The sequence below is a fragment of the Ixodes scapularis genome, unplaced genomic scaffold (genome assembly GCF_016920785.2).
Source record: "Ixodes scapularis isolate PalLabHiFi unplaced genomic scaffold, ASM1692078v2 PGA_scaffold44__24_contigs__length_19508400, whole genome shotgun sequence".
Taxonomy (NCBI): Eukaryota; Metazoa; Arthropoda; class Arachnida; order Ixodida; family Ixodidae; genus Ixodes; species Ixodes scapularis.
This window is the reverse complement of record NW_024609873.1, coordinates 12,665,533-12,692,988: the sequence shown is the minus strand read 5'-3', so window position 1 is coordinate 12,692,988 and position 27,456 is coordinate 12,665,533. Positions and strand designations below refer to the sequence as shown.

General features: G+C 47.5%; 1 protein-coding gene across 1 annotated transcript in view; it reads right to left on the bottom strand.

Moving 5' to 3' along the window:
- Positions 1 to 27,456, bottom strand: part of LOC8032295 (ankyrin-3) — a 54,720-nt gene that overhangs the window by 14,086 nt on the left and 13,178 nt on the right. The window contains exons 5-6 of the mRNA XM_040217115.3: positions 20,954 to 21,156; positions 7,673 to 7,927 (exon numbers count right to left, since the gene is read on the bottom strand). Coding sequence (XP_040073049.1) covers positions 7,673 to 7,927; positions 20,954 to 21,156 — 458 coding nt within the window. The remainder of the gene's footprint in view (positions 1 to 7,672; positions 7,928 to 20,953; positions 21,157 to 27,456) is intronic.

Here is a 27,456-nt window from a genome sequence, read left to right as displayed (position 1 = left end):
AAAGCACTTCCGAGATCCGGTTCAGTCGTCGCACCCAAGGTATACACCCGGAATTCGGACCTCTGCCGCCCAAGACTAAGCAGCCAACGAGACCAACGATGGACAGCCAGTCGTCGCAGAACCCGTCCACCGCCAGCGTCGTTGTCCTGCCCGTCGCACCCCGGACTCCGACGCCTTTCCATGGGGAGATCCACGAAGACATCGAAGACTGGCTGCGACACTACGAACGTGTAGCCCGCCACAACGGATGGACGACTGAGCAGTGCCTCCACAACCTTTACTTCTCGCTTGAAGGCACTGCGAGGCACTGGTTTGAAAACCACGAAGCCTCCTTCCCCACATGGGAGTCCTGCGTCGCCGAACTCAAACGAACATTCATTAACCACCATCGTCGCCAGCGAGCAGAGGACCTGCTTCAAACAAGGGTGCAGGGCCCCAATGAAAGCCTGACCAGCTTTGTAGAGGATGTTCTGCGTCTAAGTGCCCGAGCAGACCCGGAGGCCGCTGAGGAAAAGAAACTTCGAATCCTCATGCAAGGCGTCAAGGCAGAAATTTTTGGAGGCCTGGTTCGCAATCCCCCGACGACCGTCGATGCATTTGTGAGTGAAGCCACGAACATCGAGCGCGCACTGACGGCCCGAGCAAGCCACTACCACCGACTCGCCGGCGCGCCTACTTCTCCAACCGTCGCAGCTACACTTCCGGACCTGAGCACCACCGGTGTCGACAGCCTTCGGGATATCGTCCGGGAAGAGCTCCGGAAGATTCTACCTGCTGCAGATCGCCCAGCCTCACTCTCACTCGCCGACGTCGTCCGAGAGGAAGTTCACCGAGCTTTCCATCCCGAGGTTGCCGTCACCGCAGCAGCACAGCAGGAGCCAGCCGTAAGCTACGCCGAAATGCTCCGCCGAGCACCATCAGCACCGCGTCCGTACATGGCGCCTCCCCGACGTGTGCTTCCAGAGCCGCAGCATTCCCGACGCCAGGAAGATCGGGCACACGTTCGTCCAGAACAAGTTGCACCAAGGAAGACCGACGTGTGGAGGACGGCTGATCGACGCCCGTTGTGCTACCACTGCGGGGAAGCCGACCATATCTACCGACGATGCCCCTACCGCCAGCTCGGCCTACGAGGGTTCGCGCCCAACGACCCTCGACCACGTCTTGGAGAGCAACCTCGGGACATCGAGGACTACCTCCGCCGCTCTTCAACTCCTGAGTCGTCTCCCCGCCGAGTATTCCGTTCGCCATCTCCCCGACGCTCGCCATCGCCCTTCCGCCGGTCTCGCCGAGACAGCCTGTCACCCATTGCGTCCCGTCGGGAAAACTAGGCGCGGCAATGCCGGGAGGTGGTGTTGCCGAAGACGAACGATGCCAAGATCCTCCAAGATCGTCGGAGCTCTCCCACTCTAACGCCGCAACGCCCCGAAACGACGTTTCTGTAACAGTGTCGAATAACCTCAACGTTATCATCGACGGCCACGACGCGACAGCACTCGTCGACACCGGAGCGGATTACTCCGTTTTGAGTGGGAGACTCTCTCGTCGCCTTCGGAAAGTTACGACGTCGTGGGATGGACCACAGATACGAACCGCCGGCGGACACCTCATCACGCCTGTCGGCAGGTGCACTGCTCGCGTTGAGATCCACGGTGAAACCTGCCCTGTCAAGTTCGTCGTTCTGCAAGACTGTTCGAGAGACGTCATTCTCGGAATGGACTTTTTGTGTGAATACGGCGCCATCATCGACCTTGGGGAGAACAAGCTGACGCTTCGGAAACCTGTTCCCTCGGCGGAAGATCCCAAAGCGACGTTAGCTGCAGTGCGAGTCCTTACCAGCCAAGTAAACCTGCCGCCGCTGTCCAGTGTCTTTGTCGCCGTCGGGACCGACGAAGCCACCTGCGGGATAGCACTGTTGGAAGGAAGCGTCCAACTTCTCCTTGGACAAGGGATTGGTATTGCAAGAGGCGTAACCGAGCTCCAGGACGGGCGTACCGTAGCCCTTGTCACCAACTTCCGGCAAGAGTCGCAGCACCTTACAAAGGGTACAGCTGTGGGCTAAGTCGAGGAAATTCAGGACTCGGCCGCCATCGCCGTGATCTCAGAAGACGCCTCTCCGACGCACCACAAGGGAACCACGCCGTCAAAGCTCGACATCGACCCATCCCTCCCAGGCCCACAACGACGACAGCTGACTGACGTTCTCGCTGAGTTCAGTGAGTGCTTCGCCACATCGTCAAGGCTACGCCAAACAGCGGTTGCGAAGCATCGAATTGTTACTGACGATGACGTGCCCCCTATTCATCAGTCGCCGTACCGAGTTTCGGTGAAGGAGAGGGAAACCATCCAGAAACAAGTTCAAGAAATGCTTGACGACGATATTATTCAGCCTTCAAGCAGTCCGTGGGCCTCTCCAGTCATGCTGGTGAAGAAGAAAGACGGAACCCTTAGGTTCTGCGTGGACTACAGGCGGCTGAACGCTGTTACAAAGAAAGATGTCTATCCGCTTCCCCGCATAGATGACACCCTCGACCGTTTACGCCACACCCGGTACTTTTCGTCGATGGACTTGAAGAGTGGCTACTGGCAGATTGAGGTCGATGAACGGGACCGCGAGAAGACTGCCTTTGTCACGCCCGATGGACTTTACGAGTTCAAGGTGATGCCCTTCGGACTCTGTACGGCGCCGGCGACTTTCCAGCGGGTCATGGATACTGTACTAACGGGACTGAAGTGGCAGAGCTGCCTCGTTTACCTGGATGACGTCGTCGTTTTTTCGCACGACTTCGACGAGCACTTGAAACGGCTTAGGGCCGTGCTCCAAGCCATCAAGACCGCAGGGCTCACACTCAAGCCAACGAAGTGCCGCTTCGCCTACGCCGAACTTAAGTTCCTTGGTCATGTCGTTAGTAGCGAAGGAGTACGCCCTGACCCCGCGAAGACATCCGCCGTAGCCGAATTCCCTCGACCATCGGACAAGAAGGCCATCCGCAGATTCCTGGGGCTGTGCGCGTACTACAGGCGCTTCGTTCAAGACTTCGCAAAAATTTCGGCGCCCCTAACACATCTTACGAAAGACGCCGTGAAGTTTCACTGGGCAGAAGAACAAGAACGGGCGTTCGACGAACTGAAACAAAGACTTCAGACACCTCCGATCCTCGGACATTTCGACCAGCACGCCGAAACCGAAATTCACACGGACGCAAGTAACTCCGGCCTTGGTGCGGTATTGGTACAGGTACAGGAAGGCACGGAGCGAGTTATTGCCTACGCAAGTCGGACACTGTCAAAAGCGGAGAAAAATTACTCCACGACGGAAAAAGAATGTCTCGCGGTTGTATGGGCGATCACAAAGTTTCGTCCGTACATATACGGGAACCCATTCCGGGTGGTCACAGACCACCACTCGCTCTGTTGGCTTGCAAACCTCAAAGACCCTTCAGGACGCCTGGCTCGATGGAGTCTTCGACTGCAAGAATTTGACATGACCGTAGTCTACAAGTCAGGACGGAAACATAGCGACGCCGACTGCTTGTCCAGAGCCCCCGTCGAAACGCCAGACTGTACCGACGTGGATGATGACGAGTGTTTCCTAGGTGCCGTGGACACCAACGACATGGCAGGACTTCAACGAGACGATCCGGAGCTCCGTGCCCTGATTGAGCATCTAGAAGGACGAGGAAGTACCGTTTCTCGTGTCTTTTCACGAGTCCTGCCGACCTTCGCTATTCGAAGAGGTGTACTTTATAAGAAAAATTTTGGAACCAGTAATTCGTCGTGGCTTCTGATAGTCCCCACCAGCCTTCGAGAAGAGATTCTTCAAGCCTGCCACGACGACCCAACTTCAGGACACCTCGGTTACAGCCGAACACTAGCCCGAATACGTGAAAAATACTACTGGCCCAAGCTGCCGAAAACCGTCCATCTCTACACGCGATCGTGCCATGAGTGCCAGCGACGCAAGAAACCGCCGTCAAAGCCAGCAGGTCGCCTTCAGCCGATTCCCCCTCCAACCAAACCGTTCCAGCAAATTGGAATGGATTTGCTGGGCCCTTTTCCACCGTCGACCCTCGGAAACCGCTGGATAATCGTCGCCACAGATTATCTTACGCGTTACGCCGAGGCGAAAGCCCTTCCTTCGGGGACTGCTGTCGAAGTCGCGAAGTTCTTCATCGAGTCCATCGTCCTCCGGCATGGCGCCCCCGAAGTCCTGATCACAGACCGAGGGTCATCGTTCATGGCGCAGTTAACCCAGGAGATCCTTCGTCTAAGCCAGACGGACCACCGTCGGACAACTGCATACCATCCGCAGACAAACGGTTTGACGGAGCGGCTCAACAAGACCATCGCCGACATGATCTCCATGTACGTCGACGTGGAGCACAAGACATGGGACGAGGTATTGCCATACGTCACATTTGCCTACAATACGGCCGTACAATAGACCACAAGAGTGACGCCCTTCCAGCTGGTGTATGGCCGGAAGGTGACGACTATGCTAGACTCTATGTTGCCGCACGATCCAGTCGACGACGGAAGCGATGACGCCCAGGTGGTTGCTCAACGGGCAGAAGAGGTCCGCCAACTGGCAAGACTACGAATTCAAGACCAGCAACATGTCGACGCCGGCCGATACAATCTTCGCCGGCGTGACGCCCACTATCAACCCGGAGACCGGGTATGGGTGTGGACACCAATACGGCGCCGCGGTCTCAGCGAGAAGCTTCTCAAGCGCTACTTTGGACCCTACAAGGTGCTTCGCCGTCTCGGGGACTTAAACTACGAAGTCCTTCCCGACGGAACCCGCCCATCTGCAAGACGTCAGCCGCGACCCGAGGTAGTGCACGTCGTCCGGCTGAAGCCGTATTACGAACGATAGGACTCTCCACTCTCGTCGACGAGTGAACTGTGGACTGTGAACTCCGGCTAGCAATTCTGCTGTCCTTTTGTTTTTTGTTTTCCGTTTTTGTGCTGCATCGGGACGATGCACTTTTAAAGGGGGGGATAATGCCGCGCCCAGGGCTGAGAAAGCAACGCTCAGTCACGGACCTCCAGAAAGTTCTCGTTTATTCATGTACCGCATGTAACTTCTATCATTTATTCCTGCTTTTGTTTTCTAGAAAGTGCGTGTTCATTCTCGCCCGATCACGCGACGCTCGAGCCGCTTTCGCCGAATCTTCGAGATAGCGACGCACTCTAGATAAGAGGCCGCCCGCGACCTTGTCGAGTCAGTTTCGCCTCAGCGTTCGACCTTGCTGCTTCGCCGCCTTCGACGCTCGCGACGCTCTGTTCTTATTTTTCTATTTCCTTTTATTTTTGGCACAAGTTCGCCACATTAAACGTCTATTTCTTTCTGTGTATTTATTGTTTCTTTTGGTCACCACCCGTGACAATATGCCTTCCATGTTTCGTAATGCTATACATATTATTTTACAATAATGAAAGAGGGACATTGAAGACAAACAGACAATACAGGCTTTCGACTTTCAACAAAACGTTGAAAGTCCAAAGACTGCATTGCCTGTTTGTCTTCAATGTCCCTCTTTCGTTATCGCAAATTAGAAACCAATACGCTCAACCATCTAGATATTATTTAGAGTCAAAAACTGGCAGCCACCTTTGTCTCCAAACTCCTACAACATATGGAATGCAGCATTCAAAGGGCCCCCCCAACCCCATCGTCTATGTCTTTTAGAGCACAGCTCTTGGGCGCCCGTTTCCAGCTTAAAGGAGCTGTGCAACGATTTTAACGTTGAAAGAATTGGCATTTTCTGCTTTTGATATTGTTCACTGTGTCACAAATGGTAGAAAACACACCTCCTTTCATCGCAATGTTGCAATTCCGCCGCGTAATAGCGAGGCAAAACTTGGAATATTTCCCGACCTGCAGCCACGAGCGGCGGCCATGAGAAACAAGCGGCGTGACGTCACTTGGGTCGTTGTAAGAAAGATAGCAAGTTGTGCGAATACCTGCTCGATAAAAGGTAACTTTTTTTATAAATCTTGTCGTTCCAACATATATATAAATGCGTCAACACCCTGGTATCATCGACAAAACTTTTATTATACGGAGTTTTAGTGGCGCCATCTATCCTAGGTCCACAAAACCGCGAACAGCCGCCAGAAGCCGGAGGGGGGAGGGACAGCGCCGGACGGGCAAGGACGGGTGGTCACGCGGTCGGGAGCGGATGAGTTCTCGCTGCTCGCTGATGGCTCTAAAGAGAGAACTTTTCCGGAACTCCGCGCCTACTCTAGTGACGTCACTGTGCACGTGACCCGGAAGACGATGCACGAGTTGAGAGGTGGCAAAAACCTGGATCTTTTTCATTTTTTTAAGTAAAAACTAGGGTATCCAGGCAAAATCTGTTTTCTGGAGTTCACTGCAGAAGTGTCAGGCATCAACTTCCACAATTATTTAAGCAAAGCCCTGAATTTGTTGCACAGCTCCTTTAAGCAGCGTCACCATCACCGTAACTGCGAGTTGCATTCTGGGATGTTTGCCACAATGACGTCCCACATGATGTCACAAAGGTCACTAAGGTTACGAGTGACATCACAAAGGTCTCTCGTGAAGGCCACACCGAAAGTCACAACCTTCACGAGTGACGTCACGAGGGTCACAAGGGGAGAGAGGAGGAAGGGAGAGGACGAAACGAGGAGAATGAGAGGAGGAGGATGGAGACGAGGAGGGGGAGGGTATGGAGGAATAGGAGGGGCATACCCTCCTCTCCGTACCCTCCTCCTCCTCCTCCTTAAAAGCTGCACTCTAATTCGGCCTTACAGCAAATTCTAAAGGTCTTTCATTTTTTTTTTTTTGGAGTGCAGCTCTTAAGCGCCCGTTTCCGGCTTGAGCGGCGTCGCTCTGGGCGTAACCGTGAGGTCACGTGACCTCAGGGGGGGTCATGTGACCTCACGGGGGCCACGAAGGGGTGAGGGAGGAGGAGGAGAGGAGGAGTAGCAGGCAGGATGACGAGGTGAGATGGAAAGAGAAGGGGAATACTCCCCCCTCAGCACCCTTCCATCCTCCTCCTCAAGAGCTGCACTCTAATTCGGCGTTACAGAAAGTTGTAAACGGCTTTCATTTTTTATTATGACAATAAACAAGAAATGATTCCTAAGCATCATTTCAAAAATTCTAAAGCTTGGGAACAGCGCATTTACAAAGAAAACAAACAATTTCAAAATGGCAAATTTGAAACTCGCCCAAATTAACAACGTAGATGGTGAAACTGTGCGCTCCTCACCTTCTTAAACAACTTCAAATTGGAAGGGTCGTTTAACCTTCTCTCTCACCCTCTCGTCGAACGTGGCAATCGCAGTGCCCTCAATGGATCTCCGACCGGTGCGATTATTCCGCCCGTGCATCGAAAGCGGCCCCAAAGTGTCGACGAATGACATCGGAAAAGTTGGAGCATCATGCCGTGGGATGTCGCAATACCGGCAGTTAGTGCTAGAAGTTCCGGCACAAAACTCGAGCGAAAACGAGCATCGTCGCTATTGTCATGATATCCCAATTCCTGGCTGCCAAAAGCTTCCAGGACCGTAAAGCTAGGGTGCAACCTCTGCCGCAACACCGCCAGGATAGTAAACGCGCCGGTCGGAGATGCGTTTTAAGCAATGTGGTGGGGGGGGGGGGGGGGCGGTAACCTCGCGGGCCCGACGTTCCACCCACCGAACTGGACGAGCTCGCGCAGCATGCTGGGGCTCTTCTTCCGTATGGCCAGGTGCAGGGGCGAGTTGCCGTGGACGTCCCGGGTGTTCACCGACACGCCCCGGCGGAGCAGGAGCTGCAGCAGCTCCGGCACGGCCGAGCTCACCGCATCGTGCAGGAAACGCTTGCCCTGCAGCACCTTGGCCCCCGCGTCCAGCAGCAGCTGCGCCATCACCACGTCCACCTTGGCCACCGCCACCCACAGGGGGCTGCGTCCTGTCCACGGGAGAGAACAAGGTTTCAGGAAACCTGGGCAGTTGTAAAGAAAAAGAAGGGGCATGCAATGCCCCTTTCTTTCTCCCCCAATATTTTAGTCACATGGGCACCCTTGACTACGGTTGAGTGCGACCGAGGTCAGACTTGACTGCGGTTAGGGGTGTTCATGTGTTTATGTAACTGCGGTATAGTTGGTAGTAACTGCTAAACCTACTTAAGTGTGACTGCAGCTTGGGAGAACATTCTTAGATATATCAGTTGTCGAGCTCCACGGACAAGCGGCACTCAAAAACAGTTCTTCTTTGTTGCCCGCACGCGAGAGCAGGTACGGACAGATAGCGTGCCCACGCAAAAGCAGGTACGGACGGATAGGAGAAGGACAATTCTTGAGTGACACCCTTTTGGTCCAAACGTTTGCATAAACATAATGTTTATCACAAAAATGACCGCATCTCCACGTGGTGAATGATGTTGACTGGGGCGAAGCTCTGGTGGTGCTTGTCTGCGTAGACGCTGAGCCGCAGCATGCCGAGCCTTTCGTTCGTTTTCATCCATGTCAGAAAGAGAATGTGTGGTATGGAACGCGGTTATATACGCATTTCAGCATTTGACTGCAGTGCCCTCTCGTCTATAAAAGTTGAGCCAATGCATGCAAAGTTGAACACGGTTATATGCGCATTTGATTGCAGCGCCCTCTCCTGTATAGACGTTGAGCGGCTACATGCAACGTTTCATCCATGACATCCCCAGCTCTTGAGTTACTACCACGTCTCAGAGCCCCCTACTCGTCCTGCAGTCGCGGCCGAGTGGTTCAGGCAATGGACTAGAAATCCATTGGGGTCTCCCCACACAGGTTTGAATCCTGTTAACTGCGCAAACAATTTTTTTTTTTTTAATCTTTTTTTTTGCTTTACACGAGCACGTGAGCTCAAGAGCACGATCACGAGCACGAACACCAGCAAGATCGATGTGAGCACAGACGCCAGACAGACAAGGCTGGACCCTAAGGAGCTTTGCCCCCAAAATCGCGATTGATTCACTTTTCTTTGGAACCGACGTGAATTCAACACTTTACCGGTTCTTCCCATGGGATGGGCCGACAGCGTACCGAGCGCCATTGAGTGGACGCGCCACGGAAGTGCACCAATTGTTCTCTAGGTAGTGCTGCACATCTTGGTCGTCTCGGTTCTTTGTTGGTCTATACCAAAATGTAATCGACAAAAAAAACCTGCTTGAAGCTCTGTACTTTTTTCACCTATTACGTCCAAGCTGATTACATTTTTTTGTGATTATATTTCTATTACGTTACTAGAGCCTCGCACACTAACTCCCGAGTGTGCGATGCAAGATTAAAATGATACCCAGAAACCCGTTGCTGGTGCCCTGAAGTCGCTCACGCAAATTTTGAGGAATGTATTTGAAAACATATTCGGAAGAGACTAAATACATTTGGGTGTACTTGTATCTTGTACTTAAACGCTTTTTTGGAAATGCAACTAGATTTGTAATTAAATATATTTTTGACGAAGTATTTTCTATTTGTATTTCGATACATATTTGCATGTATTTTGGCCATCCCTGCTTGAAAGGATGTGCAAAGTTAAAAGATCAATGTCACGAAAACTTCGTCACGGAAGTGACGTTACACAGATAACACCGGAGCGCCGACTGAATAGGTGACCGGCGTTTTGCAGCAGCTGCCCTATGGGTATTATTTACTTCCAGTTCGTAGCTAGCAGCCGACGCACCACCATGGCGGTCATGGAAGCGTGTGTTGAACACCCAATCAATTCGACCCACCTCCATCTGCTGCTGGTTGAGTTACGAATTTCTGATCGCCTCAAGTTACTTTTACAGATATGTTAAGTAGGAATTTGTATGCAGAAGCATCGAGAACGGCCATGAAAGCGTGGAGTGAGTGCAACCAGTGGCAATTTGCACTTGCACTGCACTTTCCAAATCGTCACATGAAAACTCGGGCTAGGTTAGCTATTTTGTTTTTCTTTTGAGCCAGCATTCTCTATTGGGTTTTGTTTATTTTTTGATAGTTCCACTAGATCACATCACCCACTGAAATAGGTACAAATGCAAGCCGTGGGTCACGGCTAGCTGAAATGCCCAACAGACCCTTTCCGGAATTCAGTCTGGCCACTTTGATCATTATCATCATCATCTGAAAACGGGGTATGTGCTATACTAATGCGGCCTTCTGTTTACTGATGAGGGAAGAAGTTGAAGATGCTCCTAAGCAGATGATTCGAGGCCTATACATGCTAGATGTTAGCGCGGCGTGAAGCAGAAATTGAACGCAAGAGCTGCGTAAGCATTCATTTCTAACTCGGTCCCAGTCAATCTGTTAGTAGCACTAACTCGGCTTCAAAGCCCCTTGATGTATAGAACTCTATCAAGGCGTCTATGTGGGTTGGCGCTTCGTTCCGACTGGCTGCATTTGTTTCGCCATCGACACTAAAAGAGATTGAAGAATAATTGTAGTGAAGTGCACATTCTCGTTTACCGTGGACCTTTAAGTGACGGAGCCCTATTAAATATTGCGGACCACAGGTTCATTGCCGCCATTAGTATAGTAAAAGATAAACTGCCATTTGAGTCACCAGATGGCACTGAATTCCGGAAAGGGTCTACTGGAGCTTTGGCGTATTTTTGTCATTTTTGAAAACACCTGAGACTGGGTGAGAAAATCTTGAAACAACCAAAAGTTGAAGAGAGGAAAAAGAAGACAGTCTGATGATGTCTCAAACTTTTTCTCAAACAAACAAACAAATTTCCCGTTGCCATTTGTATGCCTGCAATAAGAAACAAGCCCGCTTTTAACAAAAAGCTACAGGAGGCCCGCCACAGATAGAGCGAAAAAAAGCTACAAAACATACCGTAAAATCCCGTGAAAATGCTCACCCAAAATGAGGCGATATATGGTGAAACACATGGGGTGGGCTATCTTTTGGGATGCCACAGCAAAACTTTAATAAATACTAATGATAAGCACCGGGGCACTCGCTACAAACCACGCGATGCAGGAACTGATACTGCAGATGGTGGACACGGCAAATTCGCGTTTCACGATAGAAGAGACACACGGGAATTCGCTACAAACTCCTGTGTCACGGGAACGGATACCACAGATCGCGGACGCAGCAGATTCAAGTTTTATGGTGCAATAAAGACGCGGGAACCCGCTACAACCTTGCCTGTCAAAAAAATTTATATCGCGCGCAGATCGCGGACAAAAACGCGGGAATACGGTACGAACTCGTATGTCACGGAAACAAATACCGCAGATCGCCAGAATCTCATTTCACAATGCAATACCCTATACACATGGGAACAACTTGCGCGTGTTACAGGTAACAATTGATGTCACGCACGCAGATCTCGACAAAAGCACGGGAATTTGCTAAAAACTCTGGACTAAATAGCACAAATTGCGAACGCAGCAGGTTCGCATTTCACGATGCAATATACACGTGGGAACAACTCGCGTGTTATGGGAGCCGATATCACGCGAGCAGATTGCAGACAAAAACGCGGGAGCCCGCTATGAACTAGCTTCTTGGACATACCGGTCACGCAGATCGCTCTGTTGATGCGCAATTCCTGTCGAACATCGCTTGACGTCCAATGGAAATCGGGGAGTGGGCGATGTTTCAGGAGGGGGCTTCCTTACGTATTTTACGGTACTCAAATTAAGTGCAAAAAAAAAGCTATTTACAGAATATTTCTACAAAATAACCACGAAAACAAACTACTGCGTACCGATTTAACGCAACTAAGGCGACCGCCACGCATTGTCTGAGCGAGAGAGGAATTCGCATTGTCCGTTAAGTTGTCTTCTCCATAATACGCATGACGTGCACCACTGCGCATGTTATGCGGGAAATTTTGGGTTTTCGGCCATTCCCGTCTGCCCCGAAGGTGTTTTTTCTCCTCTGTTTAGCCATCCGAGTACCGACCTACTCGAAAGTACACGGACTACACAAAACCCTACCTGACTGAACCTATTGCTGCCGACCGTGACTATCCCTGGATTCTGTGAAATATGTCACTCCCTGAACCACCAACAATAAAAAGAAAGGTCCCGTCACTGAAGGTGAAAAGGTGAAACGGACCCTCCTGAAGACGTTCGGCTTTGCTTGCAGAAATCCGCGATTGCCAAGAAGTATGAGGTAACTCTGTTGACACTGTCAACAATAATTAAGAATGCCGACAACATTGACACGGTGCTAGACAACAATGCTACCTGCGCAGATTGCAAGAAACTACTCAAGCCAATATACGAGGATGTCGAGGCCGCACTCTTTCAATGGTTTCTGGACACGTGTGCCAAGAGCGTCCCGATCAGCGGTCCGATTCTTACCGACAAAGCGTGCAACCTGGGGTTCATCTTCGGGCACGACTTCACGCCTGGAACCGGCTGGTTGCAGAGGTTTAAGGACCGACACAGCATCACCTGCAAAAGCATTGTTGGCGAGGCCGCGTCTGTCGACGACACGGTACTCCAAGGTTGGCTGAACAAACATCTCAACCGAATCTTCGCCATGTATGCCGACTGCGACATTTATAATGCAGATGAGATGGGAGTGCTCTCCCAGCTGCTCCCGGCCAAGACGCTTCCATCAAAAGACGACAAGTGCGTCGGCACCAAGACGAGCAAGGAGCGTGTCATGGTCCTGGTGTGCGCGAATACAGACGACAGCGAGAAGCGCAGGTTGCTGGTCGCCGGAAAATCCCATAAACTGCGGGGCTTTGCTGCCATGGTTTCGCTTCCTGTGACGTATGTGCAAAATGGGAAGGTGTGGATGACATGGGAGCGCCTTCAAACATGGTTGACCATCTTTGACAACTACGTGGCATGCAAGAAATGGAAAGTTGTGCTTCTACTAGATAACTGTAGAGCACATCACATCAATCCTCTGCTTAACGCCGTGGAAGTCCTCTTCCTGCCGCCAAACACCACGCCAAAGCTTCAGCCGATGGATGTTATTGCCAACTCAAAGGTCTATTACCGTCGCTGGGTTGTCCGAGCGTCTCCTCATCAACCTACGGACCAACGTGACACCGAAGGACCGCAAGGTGACATTGGCCAAAGCTGTGCAAATGGTCAATGGCGCGTGAACGGATGTGAGGAGCAACGCGATCGCACAATGCTTCAAAGGTTTTTCCCGAACCAGGCTGCCCGACTCTGCTGCTGTGGGCAACAAAGCGCAGAGTCACTTTGTTGCCCACAGCAGCAGTCGCTGAAATGTGTGCGCTGCTGGAACGGCTCTGAAAAAGCATGGCCAAGGATCAACTTGTACCGTCTCGTGTTGACCTTGTCAGCTTCCTCAGAACAGAGGACAACGTTGTGGCCACCGAGAACTTGACTGATGAAGCCCTCGCGAACTGTGACCCGAGGCAGGTAGCGAAAGGAACAAGAGTGACGACAACTTTGCGAAAAAGTCAGTGCCCGCCGGAATGGCTCTCACCGCAATAGAGACCCTCCGTGACTACTTCGCTGGTGCCAAGCAGGTCGCACTTGGACAAAGCCTTTTCCTGCACTTGGACGCAATCGTCCAAGCGATCGTGAAGACATCCCTTACGGAGTGCGTACAGTCGCGAATCGACGGCTGTTTTGGAAAGCATTAAAATCGCGTGGTAAAGCAAATGATTTCTCGATTTTTTTTTTTTTTAAGTCCACACATAGCGAAAAATGAATACAGCGAACTGATTTTAAATTGATGCGGCATTCGTTATAGGTGGGCTGTACTGTTTAGCAAGCTGCCACTTCGCGGACACTCTACGGCAGCTCATTACAAAAAAAGTTCATTTGAGCTGTCGATGTAACGGTTAGACGGCCTGTCGATGAAACGTTAAGCAAAAATATTGCTTTTATTTTGCTGGCACGCGTTTCTCGCCGAAATAAATGTTGCACGTGCCCCCAACATCATTTATTCTTTTTTGACAATATTAGGCTTAGCAGGATGTCAGCTCGCAGATAAATTTCTTCTTTCTCTTTCATTTATTCATCCGGCTAGCATCATGGTCTCAAACTTCTGCATCCCATCCAGCTGCTAGCATCATATTCTCGCGGGGTTTCAGCTTCCTGCCGCACATTGTTCATTCCAATTTGAATAAAATATGCATCCCAGGCGAAAATCAGTCCACTTCCAGCTGGATTATGGAACTGGAAATGAGGCAGTCCAGCTGGACACAGCTGGAATCCAGCTGGACTGCCTCATTTCCAGTTCCATAATCCAGCTGGAAGTGGACTGATTTTCGCGTGGGATGGCAGAAAAGAATAAGCTACGCACGCATTACGCGTTCAAAATTAAAAGTAAAATTCGGACTCGGCACAACAGAACACATAGCAGCATTATGTAGATGTCCGAAGAAACACAGTTCTGGTTCAGATTTCATTTTTCGCTCTCTTCCAAATTGGTAAGCTAAGAGAAATAAAACTCTGCTTAGTGGTGGCACTCGTTAAACATGGCCCCCCACTGACATTGGGGACTGCTACAAAGACAGTTTCAATTGCACAATTTAACTGCTTATACTGGTTGTCTCCGTAACAACAGCAGCAGCGAAGACCATGGATTATGTTGGATTACTTGATTTCAGCTAGTCCAGCAACGTTCCCCCCCCCCCCCCCCCCCCCCCCCCCCCCCCCCCCCGAGGTGTAGAATATTGACAGGTGCTCGTCGGAGAGCGTTATTCTAGCTTTCTAGGTTGTCCCAAGCAGGGGCACATACTTTATATGTGCCGCAATCCATAAAAACAGCAGCGGAGGATAAGTTAGGGCAGTGTTATAAAAACCAAGGTCTCGTGCAAAAAAGAGAGTAATCTGGAGAAAATACAGCTCCGCAGGCAACAGCTTCTCTCAATGGCATGACACCACAGAAGAACGTACACTTGCCAACGAACCAAAAAAAGATGGTATCAGTTAGAGCTCCCTACTTTACAGAAGTGATGGTGGTGAAAATCGGGTGCACTTTGTATATTTAGGATTTTTAAAAATCACAGCACAACTTGGTAAAACCACAAATGTTTAAAACTTTTGTTCGCATTTTTGGACAAATTCCAACTTCAGTATTCAAATTTGACAATTTATTTTTAGACATCAATGTAAACTTTTTTTCTTCTAAAGAGCAGCTTATAGGCTAGATTTGTAACTTGTTATTAAAATGAAAAGGGTTTTGTCTATCTGGCGAAAATTATCTTTGAAAACATGCTAGCACATATAGACCTGGACAAGAGGGAAGAACAATACAACACAATGCACCGACTTCTGACTGTTTAATCCTCAGATATATAGAGGAATATATCCTCTTCGTTATTGCGCCACTCTACCAAGCCTGTACCCCGCTGCTGCTCGCAAAAACTGTGTCTCTTTAACCACCAGGTAAATCGAAGCTGCGCTTTTTGACTTGATCAAGTCTGCCTCTACATTTCCTCTTAGCATTTTATCTTTAAAGGACACATGCAAAGGAAAAGAAACATTTTTTTAAGCAGCCTGGTTGGGAAAAGAAAGCCATAAAAAAACAAGAATCAAAGAAATAATAAAAACACTTAGGGACAAGGACAGACAGCACAGTTCTTTCAACTAGAAACAAACATTTACTTATGTCTCCTTCAATACATACTCTCTCCCTCCCAACTTTTCAGACTAAAGAAGATAAATATATTTAAATATATATATACCTATATATATACACACACACAGAAAAGACGAAATCCCTAAATAAACTAGAAGATAAAGAAAAAGAAAATAAGAAAGAAAAAAGAAACACCACTGAGAAATTCAGATAGATGAGCCCTTTGACTAATTCAGCTCTGGCTTAGTGCATTTCAACTCTGGACAACACAAGAGAAGGAGACATAAAACAAATTTACATTTTAGAGCTATATTTACGCAACCATACGAATTCGTAGTTCGTGCCCGCGGGCGCTACGGAAAAGTGGCCGCTATTTATCACGTGACTGGCCTGTATTTGTCACGTGGTGCTTGTGTTCTTTCGGAAGCTTCCTATGGTCTCTAAAAGTTACTTATTCATCTTCGTTTGAAGTGCAACAAAAAACGAAGATCAATAAGTAACTTTTAGAGCCCAAAGGAAGCTCCTGAAAAAGCGCAAGCAGATGCGATAGACCTGTGCGCTGGTCAGACGACGGCGGCGGTGCCCCGGAGCAGACGAACTTGCGTGGCAGCAGCAGCGGTGGCGTGAAGAAACACGTTGAACCGGCGTCGCGCCACGCTCAGCGTGCGGCCGCGGTGTGACTTTGAGGAGGCAGCTGCGCCGCACGACGGCACACACGTCTATTTGTGACGCGCGCCGGCTCCCGCGGTCGCCAACTACAAATTTGTTTTGCGCCATAAATATAACTCTAAAATTTTTTTTTCTTCTTTGTAAATTCGTTTTATAACATTCTTTTTCCATCTAGGCTGTTTAAAAAAAAAAAGCTTTTTTCCTTTGCATGTGTCCTTTAAGCCTACTGATAATCAGACATGTAGTGAACATCAGTTTGCACCTGCATTCATGACAATGCATCGACAGTTGGCCATCTCGATGGCTGCTACGTTTTTGGTTGTGTTTGTGTAATCTATCATTAGCACACTTCCTGCTTGGCCTACCTATTTCCTGCCACACACCAACAGGATCTGATCTACGACTCCTTCTCCGCATGCAACAAACGTGCTCTGGTGCTTCTTCAGACAGCCTACGGGAGCATTTCTGAAAGGGTTCGCACATCTTGGAGAGTTTATCAGGTGCCGAAAAAAACTACCATTTACCCTATCATTAGAATGATTTGCTACCGTCTTAAGGTTGCATGTAGTCTTGTGCATAAATGACAGAACTGCCACCCTTTTTTGTTCCTTTTTTTTTTTAGCTATGTCTCGATTTGGAACATCTACTACTACTCTCTTTAAAACCCTTTCCGCAGCAAACACAAAGAGAATCTTTGGAAAACCGGCAGAGACAAAGCGCTCTGACTGCTCCTTGAGACACGAAGGTAGCGCGCATTGACATGACCTCCTAAGGGCCACCCCAAAATATTAATTTACAATTCCTCTTTTAACAAGTGCTGAATGCAAAAGGTTGAATGGCAAAAGGGCCTTATTGGCTCTAGGGACTGGGTGGTAAGCCCAACACACATGCTGCTTTGTGAGGAGGGTGAGCTTACTGTCTAAAAACTGAATGACATTTCTCCACATGTACCTCATGCATGGAGAGGATGAAGGGCATCAGTGTTTCAAAATGCAGCTAGCATGACTGTGGACGACATTCTGGAATTGCTTTCGTTTTACCTCGTCTCGACTTCTGCAAAATGGAACAATAGCATTTTCATTCAAAAGCGAGAAGCATGTAACGTTTCTTGTCTAGCGCCCATCTTGAGTGATAGATTTTTAGCCCATCATCAGAGACCTTTTGGACCACGTACATGGTTTTTATGTTGAAAAGGTTTTTAGATGTGATTTTTTAGTTTCTCTTGGCCATGATACTCCTCACTCACCCTCAGCAGTAAAAAGTCTTTTAACCATTTTCAGTAATGCCCTTTATCCTCTTCAACTGATGCATAAGGCACCTGTTGAAAATGTCATTCAGTTTTTAGACATTAAGCTCACCCTCTCGGAGCAGCATGTGTGTTGGGCTTGCCACCCGAGAGCAAATAAGCCTGTTACCATTCAACCTTTCGCACTCAAAACTTGGGTAAAAGAAATTGTAAATTCATGTTTTGTGAACGCGCTTACGAGGTCCTGTCAACATGCGATACCTTCAGGTCTGAAGGAGCAGTCGGAACGCCTGGTGACTGCCGGTTTTCCAAAGACTCTCCTTGTGTCTGTTGTGATGAAGGTTTTAAAGAAGCTTAGAAGCTCCAGATCAAGACATAGCCCAAAAGAAACAAAGGGCTTTTTCGGCACCGGATAAACTCGCCGAGATATACCAATTGATAGTTCCTTCATGAAAAGCTCCAGTAAGCTGTCTGAAGAAGCATCAGAGCCCACTTGTTGCACGTGCAGAAGGAGTCGTATATCAGAACCTTCCGACGTGTGGCAGAAAATACATACGCCAGACAGTAAGGTTTCTTAGCGATAGATTATGCGAACAGAACCAAAAAGTGAGCGGCCATCAAGATGGCCATCTACCTACGGACTGTCATGACTGGGGATGCAAACCTGTGTTCACTACATGCACGACTATTAGTAGGCACAAAGATAAAACGGTAAGAGAAATTATAGGAGCAGACTTACCATATTTACACAAATGTAGGTCGACCCATTTTTCAATTTTGAAAATCAGAAGTGGGGAGGGGTTGACTTACAATCGAACCAAAGAATTCCACTGCCGACAAAAACGAAACAATTCCGATATCAAGAACACCTTGACTTGTTACAAGTTCAGCAGGCTGTACTTGTAGCACTGCGCTATTCTGTGCACTCAACTTACAAGTATTTTTTTTTTTTTTTAATTTCGCAAGAAAGAGTATTACTGATAGCAATATGCAAATTAGCCTGAATGTACAGTGGTGAACAGCGCACGGCGTGTCCGACTCCCGGGGGTGGCAACACTTCTTGTAAGAGCCATTCCGGAATGGCCGCCAGAACAGTCTCACGCCTCACTCCTTGCAACTTCTTTTCGCAGTTTTTCACACAATTCACGGTCGCACGTCGTTTGATAGAGAGCCGAGATGATGCCGGAGCGCCAGCTATGTTTTTTTATATTGACACGCGTGGTACGGGCAGTTAAGTTTTCGGCGCTCGTTTATTTCCATCTTTCATCCAGAAGCAACCAACAACTGCACTGCTAGATGCAAGTTTGATCCGTCAGAGTGAGTGGTGCTCCAGTGGAGTCTGCAATGGCGCAGGATCTTAGGTGTGACGGCAAAGGAAGAGGCTTCCGCGGGCCAAAGTCTGGATAGGCCTTCCAAAGTTAGAAGGCAAACTTGCAACGTAAGCCACATAAATGCACAATTGGTCCCTACCTGCGACGTGCAACGCAATCATTGAGGAAGCGCGGAAGATGCAGTTGATGCAGTCATTTCCAAAGCGCGAGATTTCGTTGAACGACGCCGACGGCATGCTTCGAGAACATAGCAGTGATGACGACGGGACTGCCATTCCGAGTGCGGAGGAATCATAGTCTTTAGTCGAGAACAGCGTTGTCCCGCCTCACACGTGAGCATTCTAGTTTCGATAACACCTGGGCATCTGATGCTCCGCGTGCATGCACAGCCATAAAACGCCAGAAGGCATCAATCGAGTGCTGAAGGCTGGGCGTTCGGAAGACCTGCAGTTCTCCCGTGTGTAACGTAAAATATGCCTTAAAGATTTTCTTCTCGCTGACGCGCAATGTGAGGGCTTTGACTTACAATTGAGTCGACTTACGATTGTGTAAATACGGTAATCAAAAGTTGCGGCGATGAATGCGTCAGGGTGGCTTCAATTAATCTGGCAGATAAAGATACACAGCTCTTGCGAGCAGCAGCAGGGCACAAGACTGGTTGTCTGGTACAATAATGCAGAGGATATATTCCCACGTATTTTTGAGAATAAAGCGGCAGAAGTTAGCGCAATGCGTTGCCTTGTTTTTCCCTCTTGTCCGTGTCTATAAGTGCAACCATGTTTTCAAAGATTCAGCACCAACTCACCCAACAATCAGCACTGTCGAAAATGATCACTTTTCCCCATGGTGCGGAAAGAGTTAATTACTCCCTGGAATTTTGACGTCTATGCTGGGGTCCACATCAAGCCGTGACGGTAAAAGTGGTTTCAATCTCGCAACCGCCATGTTTTAATAATCACACAATCAAAACATTGAGCATCGGGGTTGAACCCGACAACCATAGTTCTAGTGCCGTAAAAGCGGCGGTGCTTTTGAAGCGTAGCTTGCTTTATGTCTCAACGCCTTTTGAAAGTGTACCTAGTTGGTGCAGTTCTTCAAGCAAAAATCTGGATTTCGTCTGGGAATTTAGGGCCTTAAAGGGACACTGACAGGGTATTTATGTTTGCAAAGTTTTTTTTTTTGTACATGATGCAATTTGCGGGTTGAAATTCGTTTTTTTTCCACCCAAAAACCGGTGATCGTGAACTGGCTGGTTTGAGTTGCGCTCACTCCCTTCTCTGTGGTCATGTGCCAACCACCAAAGATAATCACCCACCAAGTGGTGGGTGATTATCTTTTCTATAATTCCAAAATGTCCCTCGACAACCACCACAGATAACCCAAGTAGTGGGTTATCGAAGGCACATGCTCAATAGTAGTATAGACAGAAAATATGACACATACTTTTTGTGGTTTCTAAAAAACTGCAAATACGCTGATCAATAAAAAAAGTTGCAGAACCATGTGACTTCAGGCAACGCTCTCCTCTTTTATGTTTCTTCTTCCTCCCCAGTCTAGACTGAGTTTTGGTTTTAGGCAGTTGCGTTTTTGACTTTATTAAAGATATGTATGTGACACTCTAGCAAACTATTTTTTGCGCAAAAAAGACGGACACAAGAGAGAGAAACAAACACGAGCGCAACTTACAACTGTCTTTCCGTCCGTTTCTGTCCGTCCTTTTTTGCGCAAAACCATGTATCCAAATGTTCACCAACTCGCCGAACAACAAACTATTTTATAGCAAACTATTGATTGGGTTCTGACACATTTTAAAACACCTGGCAAAAAATTTCAAAAAAAGATTTTGGGGGGTGTCAGCGTCTCCTTAATTAAAAAGCCTGAGGAAGCCGAGGTTGAACCACACTCCACCATCTTTGGCCAGAGTCTGGGCATCTTGGCCCCAATTCGCCAAACAAGTGCCAGGCTGCGCCGCTGGTAGTTTGGTTCATACACAGCACACATAGCTCAAGTCCGGCACCTTGCCAACTGTGCGGCGAGCCAGAGAAAATTCATAGAAACGCCAAAGGAAAGCACTTTGACACTAACTAATGCCTCACAGCAAAACTGCATTAGGCCCAAGTTAGGCCCCTAGGATTATGAAGCCAGTGCCAAGTTTGGCGTTTCCCTGGTGTGCTACCTGGATGGGAAGGCATACCGTAGAGTCCCTCCATGTTGACGTTGGCCTGGTAGTTGATGAGCACCTTGGCAACATCGTGGTGACCTCCTATGACGGCAATGAGGAGCGGAGTCCGTCCCAGGGAGTCCAACGTGTCCACCGCCGCTCCGTACTGAAGCAGACGCTCCACAATCGAGGCGTGGCCCTGACTCGCCGCAATGTGGAGCGTTGAGGACCGGTCGCTGGAGCGGAAAGAAACATGGCAGAGGCTGGAGCGCTGCAGCTACCATGTTTTTAGGACTACGGTCTGCAAACTACTATCTTTCCCAGAGTTTTCTCATATATTACTTTTACAAAATTTTTTGTTGGGGAAGTTTATACAATGATGCATCTTGGTCTATATGCGCTTCTCTCTTACACAGGTATGGACCTTAACAGTGCAAGTTTGCTATGGGGTTTATATTTCTTGTTTCATTGGTTGGCGAAAACATTTAAACTGGTTCTACCTTGTGCACACACCATGGTCATAGTGTGCACTTTATACAAAGGCGCCACTTATATGCTTGAAAATATGATATGTGTCTAAAAGTTTATATTCTATGTCAAGGGTGCCAAGCTGCGACTCTTTGCGTGTTAAAAACGCGGCTAGCGGCTCCCTCCCCTACCCCCCTTTCCCCCCCTCCCCCGGTCACACAGCACTTCCCCAAAAAGGGAAATGGAAAGTGATTTAAATTGAAAGACAGGTTGCTGTTTGGTAGTCGTGTGCTGCTGCTATCTTATGTACAGTAGGACTGCTTTTGACTCTGATAGATTGAAAGTTGTTTATTGCTCTAAACAAAAAATTGCCCCCTCGAGTGAATTAACAAGACTGTAAAGGCTGCAGGTCATCTTTTTCAAAAATAGCTTGTCATCAGTGGAGCTGTCCCCTAAAGCAATTCCAAAGATAATTCCACCTGGGCGTTATTCTGCGAGAAAAGCTGAAAGTGTCACCGCGTTGCTTTCGCCCTCTATGCCCAGGCAGGTGATGTGCAAGGTAGCTGCGCCCAAGCGGACAATGTGGATCGGGCTCGATCTTGATGGTAAAAACCCAAACTGCTTGTAATTGTATAATCTTTACTACAGGTAAAGAAGTGACGGTAGAACCTTTCGAGAAGCACAGACGCAACGCCATCAAAATAAAGAACAGCGTTCACGCTCATTCTCGCTTCTGCTAAAACAATACAAATTGTATAAAACCAGCTTGAATCACATTTGTATTGCTTTATAAGTCTTGATTAGTGTCCAGTGTTCTCAGTAAATATCGAAAACGCCAAACTGTTTATTAAACAGTGTAAAGTTTCATCGAACTCGGGGGGAAATTAAGAACCCTGAAGAAATCCTCCACTAAAGCTTTGTTTTACATTTACCTGGAACACTGCTGCATTGAACTGTCTGCAAGGCTACTTTATTCTTCGAAAACCAGACCCTTTATATTGTTTTCTTTTGTTATCGGTTCCAGCACATTTTCCAAATACACGTATTCGGGTAATGTGCATGTTCGCAGGTGGTTGAGGGATCCTACGTCCGTTCCCCATTTTATTCAACTTAGTTAACTAAGTCCTGACAAATGGCAAATTTTTGGTCTAACACCAAAAAACACTACAGTATAGACCACTTACAACGTAACCGCTTATAGTGCAGGACCGGGTATAACGCGGTTTTTTTAAACCACCGGTTCGCCTCCCATAGAACTCCATGTAATTACATACCGCTTAAAATGCAGGCGCGCGAAGGGAAATACCGGTTATAGTGCGGTTTCTGGCGCAGCCCGCCGATCGCGACGACGACCGGAGCAGCGAGCACGCTTCCCTGTGCGACACTAGATAACGGCGCTGACGGCGCGAGCCGCAAGCGGAACTCGCGGGGCACGGAGGTTGCTCGGCTCGAAGGAGCGGGGAGAAGCGAAGAGAGAGGCTTTAGTTGCCATAGCGACGGAGGGACGCACGCACGTGTCGTTCACGTGCGTGCATCCCTTCGCTGCGTTGGAAACAAACCGCAACGACAGACCAATCACAGGTCCAGGAGAAGTGTTCGCGCGCGTTGCATGCCGGTGTGCCGGTCGCGGGCCGGCTGCTTCTCTCCGCAAACATGGCGTCGGTTGTGATCGTCGTCGTAGACGGCGTTCATCTCATCGTTCCGCGTAAAAGCGCTATCCTTGACTGTGAATTTTCGTTGTGTGTCACTATGATAACCCAGCACGTACTAGAAGGGAAGATCCACCTACTCGTGCGGCGATGTCGTGGCGGCGCTCTCAAGACGGCAGAAACGCCCGTGTCGTTGTGTTTGTTTACTTCGACTACAGTTGTGCTTTCTAAGCATTTGTGTCCTCGAACATCGCCCGGATTTCTTATTTCGCGCACTTCATGCGTGTGCTCAAGTTCAAGGTATTACTGGCGCGTACCGTATGAAGGCTGCGAATTTTCACGCGTTTTCATCTCCGGAGAAAAGTGATTAGGGTTACCAATCCTGAACGCTCGCAACGTCCGCCCGCAACCCGCGACGCCGTTAAAAAGGCTGCGCCAGGCAAAAGCCGCTCATTTCTTTCAAAATGTGTGACACACTTCAGACAGAACTGTACTAGTCTGGTGAAATAACGACTTTCCTCAAATTAAGCTTTATTTTTCATCTAACATAAAATAAATTCTTTTACAAAGGTAAGTTGTCTCATGGCATGTAATTTGGCCTGAAAAACTGATGTTTTGGTTATTTCATTTCATTTCATTTCATTTATTGGTACCCTCAGGGCCCGAAGGCATTACAGAGGGGGTGGGATTATTACGTACAAGTTAATGGAACACTCAAATCACAATCAACTTCTAGTAGTATTGATACAGCTTTTTTAAAATCAACAGGATTAACAATTGTGGCGATGGATGTGGAAAGGTGATTCCAGTCAGCAGACGTACGAGGTATGAATGATCTGTAGTAGGTATTAGTGTGGCACTGTGGAATTTCGACTTTATGTATGTGATCATTGCGTGATGATATGTAGGATGGCTCCAGTAGGAGTTCAGTCTTAAGTATAGGGTTGTGAAAAAATATTTTCTGAAATAAACTTAATCGATAAAATTTTCGGCGTAAAGAAAGCGCTGGCAAGGATAGGCATTTTTTCATAGAGGTTACGCTTGATGTACTATGGTAATTAGAAAGAATGAAACGCACAGATCTATTCTGGACAGCCTCCAAGGCGCCGACGAGGCTCTCAGTGTTAGGATCCCAAACAGCAGAAGCGTACTCAAGTTTTGGCCGGACTAGTGTTTTATAGAAAAAGAGTTTCAAAGTCGAAGGAGTCTGGAAAAAATTATGTTTTAGATAGCCAAGCATGCGGTTGGCATTGGAAATGACGTGGTTAACATGCGATTCCCATGAGAGGTTAGATGTGATGTGAACGCCCAGATATTTGTAAGTGTCAACCCGCTCTAAAGTCATATTATTAAGGATATAGGAAGGAGGATCGTTTTAACTCGCCTGGAAATTATCATGTGTTTACACTTATCGACATTTAATGACATGTGCCAAGAGTCACACCAACTTGAGATGGAATCGAGATCATTTTGAAGAAGTAATATGTCGGAACTGTTAACAATTTCGCGGTATACAACACAATCATCTGCAAATAAACAAATAGAAGATGTTACATTCAATGGTAAGTCATTAATGTAAATGAGAAAGAGAAGAGGGCCAAGCACAGATCCCTGAGGTACTCCGGACGTTACTGAAACTTTGGACGAGTCGGTATTATTACAACTTACAAACTGTGAACGATTAGTTAGAAATGCGCGAATCCACGAAAGTACATGCGGTTCAATGTTAAGTTTGTGAAGCTTAAGAAGAAGAAGGTTATGAGAGACCCTGTCAAACGCCTTAGAGAAGTCAAGAAAAACACTGTCAATTCGTGAACCACGATCTAGAACGCGATGGAAATCATTTGTTAGTCTTACAAGTTGTGTCTCGCATGAAAAAAATTTCCTAAAACCGTGTTGGTTAACGTTGAAGAATGAATTAGATTCAAGAAAATTAACCAGATTAGAATAAATTATATGTTCCATCGTTTTACAACAAATACTTGTGAGTGAAATGGGTCTAAAGTTAGAAGGGGAATGTTTGTCTCCAGTCTTGTGCAGTGGAATCACCCTTCCAGTTTTCCAGTCGTCTGGAAGCTGACCTAGTGAAAGAGATTGCTCAAATAGTTTAGACAAAATGATTGATGTATATTCTTTTGTATTCTTTAGAAACTTTGAGTTAATATTGTCAACACCAGATGACGATGATTGTTTAGTTGACTCTATAATCTTTAAAATGCCATACTCATCAATGACAATTGGATTCATGGGAAAAGTCATATGAAGGATATGATGGACAAAATGAATCAGTAACATTATTAAATACACTAGAAAACATGTCATTGAGAACAGTTGAACATAGTGAATTGGGAAACATTTCACCGGACTCATTTCTAAGTGAAAGGGAACGCTCAACACTGGGATTCATCACACTCCAAAACTGTTTAGGATTATTAATTAGCATAGATGGTAAGCACTCATTAAAGAAGTAATATTTAGCCTCCCCGACTGCTTTTTTGTATTCATTCGCTGCGAGATTATAACGTTGCCAGTATTCCTCCGAGTCAATGCGCTTTGCGTTTCTGAACAAACGTTTCTTTTTATTTGAGAGCTTTCGGAGTTGAGGAGTAAACCATGGAGACTGTGTGTTTGTTATAATTGAGCGTAATGGAATGTGCTCATTAAATAAAGAAATGGCTTTGTTTTTATATAAGTCCCAATTGGTTTGAACGGAACGCTCGCAAAACTCTGGCAAAAAGTCCTCCAAAAAACAGCACAGACCTTTATTAATCGCTGCGTAGTTGGCCCTCTTGTAATCCCGAATTTGTTTGATCTGTTTTGTATTAGGGCACACGGGAGTTATAAAAGAAAAATTAAGCAACGAGTGATCACTGAGACCAGGAAGGTATAAAATATCAGAAATTAAATCAGGTGTATCAGTCAGTATCAGGTCGAGCACGTTCGCCGAGGAGTCTGTTGTCCTTGTCGGAAATCTTACAATTTGCGAAAGGTTAAAGTCAGAACATAGATTTAAGAACTGGTTACATTCAGTTGAGGGGTTTTTCGATGAAGAACTTAAATCAGACCAGATGATGCCGGGATGATTAAAGTCGCCCATAAGAAAAATGGGTAAGTTTGGAAAGCGAACACGGACAAGGTTAATTGCATCATGAAGTTGCTCAACAAAAGTATTTGATCCTGTTGGAGGACGATAGCAACAGCCTAATACTAGCTTTTTGTGTCCAATGGAAAGACCTACCCATATTATCTCAAGATCAGATTTTATGTTTATCAAAAAAGATTTAAGTTCAGGCACAGCTGCTATCAAAACTCCGCCTCCAGAACGTTCCCTGCGGTCATTCCGGTAAACATCAAAACTTTTACTACAATGAAATATTTCAGAATCCTTAACTTGAGAGGAAAGCCAAGTTTCAGTGAGCACAACCAAACCAGCATCACATGAGTCAATCATTGAGCATAAGTCATCGCGTTTTTTAATCAGACTTCGAATGTTAGAAAAAACAACTGGCACGTTAACTGGTCCCCCGCCCCTCTCGGACCGCTAGGCGGAGCCAGACGGTTGAGAAAGGGGGGCTGAAATTAGTGGAAGCACGCTTACATTTCTTTCAGAGCGTTGGAACGAGGTTGACACACATATTCGGTCTTCTTGGGGGTTGTACGTATAGCAGTTGTTATTGTGATAAAGCTTGTTGAAACGCAGTTTGAAAGTACTTCCTTGGGATTTGCCAAATTCTATTAGTTTTCTCCTAGCCAGGCGAGTAGCAAAAGAAAAATCTTCACTGACAGTCACGCCTACCGTTTTTAGTTGCATTTTGCAAGATAAGATAAGATCCCTTGTTTTGAAAGAAGAAAACTGTACGATGATGGGGCGACATTTGTTCGCAGCAAATGCCCCTAGCCTATGTGAGCGCTCTATACCAAATGTTCCGCTTATGGAAGGCAAGAAGCATTCAGAGAGCAGGCTTGTTATCTTTTGTTCAGCGTCACTCCACGTTTCTGAAGCAAGATCAGGAATACCGTAAAAGATAACGTTGTTTCGACGAGACCGGTCCTCCATATCATCAAGACGCTCCCGCAGAGCGATGTTTTCGCTCCGTAAGCTATCAGCTGCTTGACCGGCGACACCGTATTGTTGCTGTTTTGTTTCAAGAAGGATTGTTTTAGTCTCAACGACATGCAACGTTTTGTTAATGTCAGCCACCTCTTCTTGCATAAGTTTCTGGTTTTCCTTTATCTCATTTACACTGGTAAGCAGCTTTGCCTGTCCCTGTTCAAACTGAAGCGAGCGAGCATTCAAGCTCTGTAAAAGATCATACATTTCGCTAAACCTGCTTAACCTGAACATCGCTCATGGGACCCGGATTGGCCTCAACATCGCCACAACATAGCAAAGACTGAACAGTGTTTCTGACACACTCA